This window comes from Triticum dicoccoides, chromosome 5B, assembly GCF_002162155.2.
Source record: "Triticum dicoccoides isolate Atlit2015 ecotype Zavitan chromosome 5B, WEW_v2.0, whole genome shotgun sequence".
Lineage (NCBI taxonomy): Eukaryota > Viridiplantae > Streptophyta > Magnoliopsida > Poales > Poaceae > Triticum > Triticum dicoccoides.
Genome location: NC_041389.1, coordinates 362628461 through 362639649, shown reverse-complemented (window position 1 = coordinate 362639649; position 11189 = coordinate 362628461). Strand labels below are relative to the sequence as shown.

The window sequence follows — 11189 nt, the reverse complement described above, 5'->3', positions numbered from 1 at the left end:
CAAAACCCGCATCCTGTTTAATTCAACCTAGCCATGTCTTGGTCTCAACCAAGCATCCTATCACACTTTGGCCCTCTCGTTGTATGAAATTAATATGCCGGTGAGAAGTTTTAGCAGCGTTCTCTCCTTGGTTCATGCTGGTATAATCAAAGCCCTATGCACCCCTTCAAAACCTATGATAGACATTCCCCACGTGGTCATTGAGGTCTGCTCCCTTCACAATCTATGATAGACATACCCACGTGGCCATTGATGTCTCCTATGAAGGGCTTCTCGCCAATAGGTACACTGCCGATTTGCCAAAACTCCAAAGCAAGCAAGCAAGGATCTCATGTAAACATTTCCATGCAATTTTTTCTTTTGATTTTTTCCTGTAGGAGACATTGGTTAATGGTATTAGTTCCCACTCCATGTGATGTCACTTACTCCTTCAACATGTATAAGCAGTTTCTCGTCCCAGATGAACATCCATTACAAATTTATCCCCCACAAAAAAATATCTATCACAAATTTATGACAAAAGCCGGATTGTGATGGAGGGTGCGTCGTACTACATCTATGACAACATATTTCTTGGGTTTTTTTTCTAGAGTTCAAACAAAGAAGGGAGAGGAAAGCGGTACAGACTCAAATGGCAGGTTGAAAAAAAATGGCTGGATTCAACCATCAACTGCCCAGTTTCCTCAACAATGAAAATTTCTTGTGACTGTCAGATTCTCATTTCTTGTAGTTATACCTGACCAACCTACGCACTCGTAACGGTCAGCTACAAAACCGCGAATCCGCAGCAGGTTTTGGATCATGGCCCGGCTCACCTGTTGGGGACACGCTAGGACTTGTCTCAGTGGCTTCGCTTAAGAAGTCATGAACATCAGGCATACATCATCAACCTCCAAGAGATAGGTGGCTTGAGCATGTTGTCATTCAGCAGGATCAAACTCGTGGAACCCTTGCTTAAAATCATCCACCATCTTAACTTCTTCTTCCTTGGAAAGCTTACAGTTCCTCCAGTCTGCACGGTCTGCCATGCTTAACAATCCCGCCAATACCTGTCACCGGTACAAGTAAAGACTCAGCTGCAGCTGTAGGATCGCACTCGTGTATTGGTCAAACATCAATTTCAGGCATTGCCTTGTAAGCGAGTTGTGCATTGAGATTAACCAAGTAAGTTACTGAAGTATGTCTTGAGATTGACAAAGTTAGGTTGCTGAGGTATCAGGTTATCATTTGAAACTAAAAAATGGATCAATGATCATCTCTGACATACCTCACGTCCAAACTGGGCAGGGAACTTCTCACCACTGTCAATTATATGCAAGAGTAGTGTGCCATCCGGGAGCTCTACATAAAACAAGCCCGATTTGCCGTCATACTGCGACCTTAACAGTTCTCTACCTTGGTTAGCATCACCATCTGTCATAAGCCAAAACAAAAAGGAGCTTAGCAATAGGATACATGCACAAATATTTTATGTAAAAAAAAGGATATACAGCTATAGTTTACTTGTGATCAGAGTTAAACCATTTAATCGATAGAACAAGCTGAAAAGGCTATTTGCACAGGACAATGATTTGCAATCCATTAATTTCAGTTATCTAATCCCCCATATGACTCACAAAATAACATAAGAACATGACTTGACATGAGACCAAGATCAACCTATGTTTACAATTCGAAGGCTTTCTGAAAGTAGCAGTATCATATGTAGAAGTAATATTGGCATCACAATAGGAAAATGCCGCCCAATAGGATAATTGGTGGAAAGATCAATATGTTTCTGGAAGTTTCTTAAACTGGAAATAATGACAAGTAGGTAACCAGAACAATGCATGTATCCTGCTGCATGGATTGAAAGAATGTGCTTATGTTTGTGTCTTTCCTTTACATTAAGTCGGGCCATATAAAAAAAATTACATAATTGCGCACCTGGATTCACAACAGAAAATTCAAATCCCAATCGCTGGGCTGCTAGGTGAAAGATCTTCTTAACATTAGCTGCCTTTGACAATGGTACGGGGACAGCCTTCACAAAGAAATTTGGTGGATTAATATCCACTGTAACAAAAAATGAAATGCATGGAACAAATCATACTACAGAGGTATCCTTACCTGAAGGTTTGCATGGCGAGACTGCTGTGAAACCCACTCAAAGTATACTGCTGCTTTTCCTCGTTTCTCAAAATACTTGCCCAGTGAATCCTTATATCTCCTGAGCTCTGCCTCAGGTTCCACAGGCATCGCTATTGTAGTAGGGAAGTGTTCAATCGGTATCACCAGAACATGGTCCGGAACAAGTGGTCCCTTTGCAAGCGCACAGTAGTAACCATCACCGATACTAATAACAAGATGTGACTCGACATCTGGACTTGACAAACAGAACCAGCAACTGCTCTCAACACGTCGTCGTTCACTACAGTTAACAAAATTATAGGATGAGTACCACAACTGATTACTGAATGCATGAGAGAGAGAGAGAGAGAGAGAGAGAGAGAGAGATAGATAGATAGATAGATTTGGACAACTCCTCTCACCTACGGGGTTTTGCATCCATTGCAGCAGCCTCTTCAGTAAGGCTATGAGCATACCTGCATTCAGGGCCCCTCTCACATTTTCCCTTGTTTAGAAAATCAAAACAGACATTTCTCTGGCAGTGTTCCCTGGCTTCCTCATCATGCCTGAAGTTGCATTTACTCCCTCGAGGACAGGACCCTGAGGATGTATATTTGAAACACAATAGACTTCCATCAGTTTGCCCTTGTCGTTGCCGCTTGACATCATAACGCCAATATTGCAAATCAGTGCTTTCAGCAGGACGCTTTGGAGTGTCTTCAACATGAACAGATTTTGCTGGAGCAGCATATGGTGATAAAGTAGCATTTGGAGGTCTCGCATGAATATCAGCACTGGACATGGTGGATGCTGGAGTAGGAGAAATCGCATGAATAAATTTCTGAAAAGTATATGCAATAAGGAGTAGCCAATTAATGACTTGACAGTTAAACAGATTATCAATGCAGCAGCAGAATTACACTGGAAAAATATATTATAACAGAAGATTTACATAACTGAAATTAACAGCAGCACAAGATATATGTGAACAAATGGATCTTATTTTTGAAACTGAATGACAGGAGGAAAATTCTTAAACCGTGAAAGCAATAAAGGACAGAATGTAATGGCATAACAGAAGTATACACATAAAAGTATTTTAGGACAAGTTGACTTTGTTAAGTGCAAGTATACCTGCTTCTCTTTGTTTCCCACATTAGCAAGTCCAATAAAACGGGTAACATGGGGAGAGGAATCATTCACATAAGGTTCCCTTGCATAAAATATACCTTTAGTACCTGCAATGTGATATCTGCAAGAAACAAATCATGTCACATATTTTGCGAATTTGGCACACTTCTGTTTTCTGGTTTACAATAAAAAAGTTGGAAAAGCTAGGATGGTATCATAGAAATCTCAGTGTATGATATCAACGTTTACAAAAATTCAAATTAGTGCTTCAAGGAGAAGCTAGTCTCAACAATTAAGCTACTATATGAGTCTAGAAACCAAACCTTGGCTTAATCTCGGCAACCAATTCGGCAACAACAGGATCATACCCCTGAGGATCCAAGACCTGAGGAGGCACCTTAGAAGTATCAGCGCCATCCACCACTCCAGCTGGCCATTCGTTAGTGCATCTCATAATCGTCAAGGGAACCAATTATGCATGATTGATGCTTTCAAAATTGACAATAAAAATATTCTTGGTATTAACACTAATAGATATTAAAAAGAATGTTAAAATGGAACAAAGGATATGTCAAGAACAAATCAACAATTCCTGGCTCTTCGGCAAGAGCCCGCAGGGCATCAACGTCATCTTGGCTGTAGCAGCCAGGCCCTCCTAACCCTTTCCTTCCGGACAAGTAAGCCACCGATAAACCTACAAACAGAAGGGGAAACCAATCAATGGCAATTAAAACAAGCATGCCATACAAATGATCTCATATGCTCATTGTCAGGTAAATTAGCTCACATTGTCACATGAAATGGTTTATCAGCTGCAAATATGTAGCAAATGAACAGGACTCTTGGTAAAGTAATCTATTGACAGATCGGTTAAACAAACAAATGAGGGAGGGAGAGACCGTGGAGGTTGAAGAGGGCGCTGCCCCTGAGCCAGAATAGGTTGGGGCATATCTCGATGCCGCCGGGGTTGAATCCTCGGGCGTCAGCAGCGGCCTTCGAGAGGAGGCGAGGCGCAGTGGGGCCGTAGTCACCGGTGAAGTAGGTCGGGATGGGCACGGCGGCCCGTCCCTCCAGATAGTCCGCGACGTCCCCCGGCGGGCTGTCCCCCTCGGCGGCCTCGGGCGGGAAGAACTGCCCCACACAGAGCAGCGCATGGAACGGCCCCGTCGACTGGTTCACCTGGGGCGCACAGATACACGAATGAGAAGACGAAACCAGCTAGAATGCGAGGTTAGAGAGCGGAGGATACCGATTTGACGCGCTTGAAGAGCTGATGTAGGCGGCCGTGGGCGTCGCCGGCGAGGAGGATCCGCGGCGGCGCCGGTGACGGGGCGGCGGCCATGAGGGGTTTGAGCAGGTTTTTCCTTGCACCGGAGGGGGAGGAAAGAGACTTCTCGATCTGTGGCCACTTCGGGCTAGGCCCGTTACGGTTCAGCTCATCTCCCCGTGTGGCCTGGCCCGTTACGGCTAGGCTCCAATTGTGATTTGACTTCTGGAAATTCACCATTTCGACTTGGTAATTTCCTTTTCCTTCAAAACCAAGCAAAACATTTACCAAGATCATCTGCTACTTGTGAGCTGCGTTGAAATTTCTTGGAAAATGAAGGGATAATGCAGTACAGTAGAGATAAGTATTTCCCTCAGTTATTAAAACAAGGTTATCAATCCAGTAAGAGAATCAAGCAACACAAAGTAAACAACACATGCACGCAAACAACAAATACTCGCAACCCAACGTGTAAAGGGTTGTTAATACCTCAACGGTATTGAGATAGATTAAATTGTATAGCATTTGATAAATAAATCTAACTAAAACACAAAATAAAATAAGTAAATAAAAATTGCAACAAGGTATTTTTGGTTTTAATATATGATAGAAAATAGATCCCGGGGCATAGTTTTCACTGGAGGCTTCTCTCGAGAAAATAGTATACGGTGGGTAAATAAATTATTGTTGGGCAATTGATAAAAAAAATTATGACGATACCCAAGGCAATGATCATGTATATAGGCATCACGTCCAAAATTAGTAGACCGAAATGATTCTGCATCTACTACTATTACTCCACACATCGACCGCTATCCAGTATTCATCTAGCGTATTAAGTTCATGGAAAAACAGAGTAGTGCATTAAGAAAGATGACATGATGTAGACAAGATAAACTCATGTATGAATAAACTTCGTCTTATTACCCTTAACTAGCAAAAGAGTTCGTGCGTTGCAATGGGAGGGAAAACATAACACACATTCTTAACTCAACAATCATCACTCAAGACCACAGTAGGTCCATCTCCTTTATTTTCCGAGGCATCGTATTTATGTTGCCGCTTATCCTCCTTCTCACCCTCGCTGGCGATGACCTCGGTGTTCACACAAAATAACAAAAAATGTGTGTTGAATATGGTTAATCCTAAGGCGTCTCTCTCTCCCTCTCTCCTCCCTCTCCATCTCTCTCTCCCTCTCTCTCTCTCTCTCTCTCTCTCGCTCGCTTTCTCTCACTCTCGCGATGAGAAATCTGTTGTTTTCCCTTGCGACATTTTTCAGAGGTATGCACGTGTAGTTATCGATGTTTTCTTTTTCGTATATGGTTATAGTGGGGTATTTATTTGCAATCCGGATCGCCGCCGGTATGAAAAAAACGAATTTTGCGCTATAAATTATAAGTTTGCTTCCATAACAATATTTTAAAACTATTTAACAGGTAAAACTAACATCATATTTAGATTTCACACATTTTTCTAATAAAAATTTATATATAATATGTTAAAATTGAAGTTACGGTTTAGAAGATACAGGTAATTTAGAAAATCATTTGATTTGACTCAAATATATTCCAAAATAATATTTAAAAATACTTAACAGGTAAAAATAATCTCATATTCATATTCTACATATTTTTCTAATCAAATTTCATATATAACATGTTCAAATCGGAGTTACGGTTTAAAAGATATGGATGATTTCAAAAAGCATTTGTTTGACTTAAATATGATCCGCGGATGAATTACCTAAAACATCAGGGGGGTTCGAAAAATGTAAAATAATGGTTCGGGTGTGACTTAAATCCGGATGGCGGGTTGATTTCAAGAAAAGACAGGGACTTTTGTGTAAAATATGAAAATAACGCTTCGTAACTTAAAACAGAACTGCGGGTTGAATTCTCTGAAATAGAGGGACTTTTCTGAAAAAATGCCATGACGGACGAAAGAAACCCAATTTGCTTTATTATTAGGTAAAGATAGCAACGTTTCATGCGTGGCATGTCTCTCTCCGTCACTGAGATTGAGCACCGCACGATTGAACCCATCACAAAACACCACTTCCCATGGCAAAATAAATCGATCTAGTTGGTCAAACCAAACCAATAAATCAAAGAAGAAATACGAGGTTGTAACAATCATGCATAAAAGAGTCCAGAGAAAAATCAAATAATATTCATGGATAGATCCGATCATAAACTCACAATTCATCGGATCCCAACAAACACATCGCAAAAAAGAGTTACATCAAATAGGTCTCCAAGAACATCGAGGAGAACATCGTATTGAAGATCAAAAAGGGAGAAGAAGCGATCTGGCTACTAACTACGGACCCGAGGTGTGTGATAAACTAATCACACATCATCGGACGGGTAGCAAGGATGATGAAGAACCCCTCCGTGATCATTGCCCCCTCTGGCAGGGTGCCGGAAAAGACCTCTAGATTGGATCTTGTGGTTCTGGAACTTGCGGCGGCGGAAAAAGTATTTCATTGACTCCGCTAGGATTTTGGGGATTTTAGAGTATTTATAGAGTTGGAGGTAGGTCAAGGCGGTGCCCGTGGGCTCCACTACCCACCAGGGCACGCCAAAGGCCCCTAGAGCGCCCTAGTGCCTAGTGGGCTCCACTAGCCTCTTTTCGTGGCCTCCAGAAGCTTCCAGTGTCTCTTCTGGCCAGAAAAGATCTCCAAAAAGTTTCGTGGCATTTGGACTTCGTTTGGTATTGATATTCTGTAAAGTAAAAAACAACAACTAGCACTAGGCACTAAGTTAATAGGTTAGTCCAAAAAATGATATAAAGTTGCTAGTAAATGTATATAAAACATCCAAAGTTGATAATATAATAGCATGGAACAATCAAAAATTATAAATATGTTGGAGACATATCAGCATCCCAAGCTTAATTCGTGCTCGTCCTCGAGTAGGTAAATGATAAAAACAGAATTTTTGATGTGGAATGCTGCCTATCATGTTCATCACATATTCTTTTCTTTTGTAGCATGGACATTTTGGACTTTAAGTGATTCAAAAAAATAGTCTATAATTTGACATGAAGACATCAATACTCAAGCATATCAACAAGCAACCATGTGGTTTGAAATATCAAAATTAAAGAAAGCTATCCCTAGCCCATTATGCTTAATCATTGATCCATTCATGAAACACACTCAAATGTTATCTATATGCAATGCGCAAGTATGATAATAGTGTTATCTAGTTGGTGCTTTATAAGAGAAGATGGAGACTCAATAAAAATAAAAATTGTATAAATTTCTTTTTCATTTCGGGACTGTGCATCCCTATTAATGCCGCACTCTCGTGCAATGACAAGTGAATAAACACTCATCTTGATAATAACACATCTAGCATGAAAAAATATAGGCCACCCCCTGCCGCCTCATGAGCAGTACTGACACACAAAAAGAAAATTCATTTTAAAATTAGAGTTGGCACATACAAATTTACTTGGAATGACATGAAAATACCGCATATAGATAGGTATGATGGACTCATTTGGCACAACTTTGGGTTTAAGGAGTTGGATGCACAAGCAGTATTCCTGCTTAGTATAAATGAAGGCTAGCAAATAGATTGAGAAGCGATCAATCAAGAAAAAAACGATCATAAATGAGCATTAACCATAACTAACACTGAATAATGCACCACAAGTAGGATATATGTAACTTCATTGCATAACTATTGACTTTCTTGCTTGCATAGGAAATCACAAACCCCAACACCAATATTCTTACTAAAGCATAATTACTGACCAACATGACTCACATATTACTATCTCCATATCGCAAAACTATTGCAAGGAATCAAGTTTTAATATCCAATGATCTTCATGAAACTTTTTATTATATCCCTTTTGAATATCTATCACTTTGGGACCAAAATCATATCTCGTGCAAATTACCATTACTATTCTTTTAACTCTCAAAAAGATCTAACTGAAGCACGAGAGCATAAATATTTCTTTAAAATTCTTCAACTCTCAAAAAGATATAAGTGAAGCATGAGAGTTTATTTCTTTAAAATATAACCACCGCCATGCTTAAAAAGATAATAGTGAAGTACTAGAGCAACTGCATAGCTTAAAAATTTAAGTGAAGCACATAGAGTATTCTAACAAATCATGATATGCGAGTCACTCTCTCAAACAAGTATGTTCAGCAAGGATGATTGTGACAAACTAAAAAGCAAAACAAGCAAAGACTCATATAATACAAGACACTCCAAGCAAAACTCATGATATGTGACGAATAAAAATATAGCTCCAGGTAAAATTACCGATGGTCGTTAGAAGAAAGAGGGGATGCCTTCCAGGGCATCCCCAAGCTTAGTTGCTTGGGAATCCTTGAATATTACCTTGGGTGCCTTGGGCATCCCCAAGCTTAGGCTCTAGGCACTCCTTATTCCTTCAACCATTGTGATCTCACCCAAAACTTGAAAACTTCAATCACACAAAACTTAACAAAACTTTCATGAGATCCGTTAGTATAATAAAGCAAATCACCACTTTAAGTACTATTGCAAACCCATTCATATTTTATTATTGCATTGTACCTACTGTATTATAACTTTACCATGGCTTATAACCCCCGATAGAATCCATAGATTCATCAAAATAAGCACACAATGCAACGAAAACAGAATCTGTCAAAAACAAAATAGTTTGTAATAATATGAACTTTGACTAGACTTTTGTGACTAAAAATTCTGAAAAATTTAGACAATGTAGGCAATTTGTTTATCAATCATGTGTAAACAATTCAGAATTTTATCACGCTCCAGCGAATTTTACAATTCTGCTACTAGACACAAAAGTTTCTGTTAATGCACAAAATCAAATCAACTATCACCCAAATCATCCCAAAAGATTTACTTGGCACAAACACTAACTAAAACACTAAAACACAATCACAACAGTAGCATAATTGCGCAAACACACAAGAATAGAAATAAAAAGTGAAAATTTCATTTTATTCATTGGGTTGCCTCCCAAGAAGGGCTATTGTTTTATGCCCCTAGCTAGGCATAATGCATAGATTGAAGTATTGTCATCTTTGGTTTCCCTCCATCATACATTCATAATTCTTTAGACATATAACATGCATATTCTTAATGACCACACTCCTAGGAATAAAATTAAAGAATTCACTCTTGTGAGTAGGTTTCTTTATCAACTCAATAAAATCGGGGTGGATACTAATCATTTTAAGATCTTCGTTGCTACTAGAAGTGGCACCCTTGTTCTTAGGAGCATAGGTGAATTGCAGTTCTTACTAGGAGGAGTCTTTTCAATAGTTTTAATGGAAGAAAAATTTGAGCTCAAGTTACTAAAAAATTCTTCCAACTTATCAATTTGAGCGGGGCTCTCTTCTACCCTCTCATTAACTACGAGTATTTTCTCTTTTAGTGTTTTAAGAGTGTCCCCTATTTTGACCCAATTCGAGTGGCCTGATTATGGATCTTTTCATCCAAATTGTCAATATGTTCTATAGTGAGCATTTTCTTTTCGATAGCATCTAGTCGTTGCATAACATGCTCAATAGTTAAAATTGTTTCATTGATAATGATAGGTGGTGATCCCACTAAATTTCCCATAGCATTAAAAGCATCCATAGAGGGACACATCAAGAAATTCCCTCCGGTAATAGTATCAAGAATAGATCTATACCAAGTAGTAATGCCCACATAAAAATTGCGAAGAAGGACAGTAGTGGATTGCTTACGAATATATCTATTATGAGCATTACAAATTCTATGCCAAGCATCTTTTAAATTCTCTCCCCCTTTGCTTAAAAGTGAGGACTTCATTTTCAGGGGTGAGCGAGACAAGAGAAGAACTAGCCATAATAACAAGGCAAGCAAAAAGGATCAAACAAGAAAAAAGCAAAGGATTTTTTTTTTGTATTTTTCTGAAAACTTTTTAGAAGTGGGGGAGAAGAAAACGAGAGGCAAATGGCAAATAAAGTAATTGCAAGGAGATGAGAGTTTATGTGTATGCACTAATAGATGTTGATGATGTCTCCCCGGCAAGGGCGCCAACAATCCTTCCTTCTACTTGTGAGTTCCGTTGGGATTTCCCTGAAGATGAGGGGATGATGAAGTACATTAGAGATAAGTATTTCCCTCGGTTATGAAACCAAGGTTATCAATCTAGTAGGATAACCAAGCAACACTATGTAAATAGCACTTGCACACAAACAACAAATACTCGCAACCCAACGCGTAGAGGGGTTGTCAATCCCTCAAGGGTATTGAGATAGATTAAATTGTATATGATTTGATAAATAAATCTAACTAAAACACACACACACAAAATTGCAGCAAGGTATTTTTGGTTTTAATATATGATAGAAAATAGATCAGGGGGGATAGTTTTCACTAGAGGCTTCTCTCAAGAAAATAACATACGATGGGTAAACAAATTACTGTTGGGAAATTGATAGAAAAGCAAATAATTATGACGATATCCAAGGTAATGATCATGTATATAGGCATCATGTCCAAGATTAGTAGACCAAAATTATTTTGCACCTACTACTATTACTCCACACATCAACTGCTATCCAGAATGCATCTAGTGTATTAAGTTCATGGAAAAACAGAGTAATGCATTAAGAAAGATGACATGATGTAGACAAGATAATCTCACATATGATTACACCCCATCTTGTTAC

General features: G+C 39.1%; 1 protein-coding gene across 1 annotated transcript; it reads right to left on the bottom strand.

The window, feature by feature from the left end:
• Positions 1 to 581: 581 nt before the first annotated feature.
• Positions 582 to 4648, bottom strand: LOC119309086 (zinc finger CCCH domain-containing protein 59-like). The gene is made up of 10 exons (XM_037585171.1): positions 4490 to 4648; positions 4140 to 4419; positions 3811 to 3934; positions 3564 to 3683; positions 3244 to 3361; positions 2532 to 2950; positions 2110 to 2410; positions 1927 to 2023; positions 1268 to 1413; positions 582 to 1049 (listed from the first exon to the last, which is right to left on the bottom strand). The coding sequence occupies exons 1-10, from the start codon at positions 4580 to 4582 to the stop codon at positions 921 to 923; spliced, it is 1827 nt and encodes a 608-aa protein (XP_037441068.1). The 5' UTR covers positions 4583 to 4648; the 3' UTR covers positions 582 to 920.
• Between the last annotated feature and the right edge of the window lie 6541 nt (positions 4649 to 11189).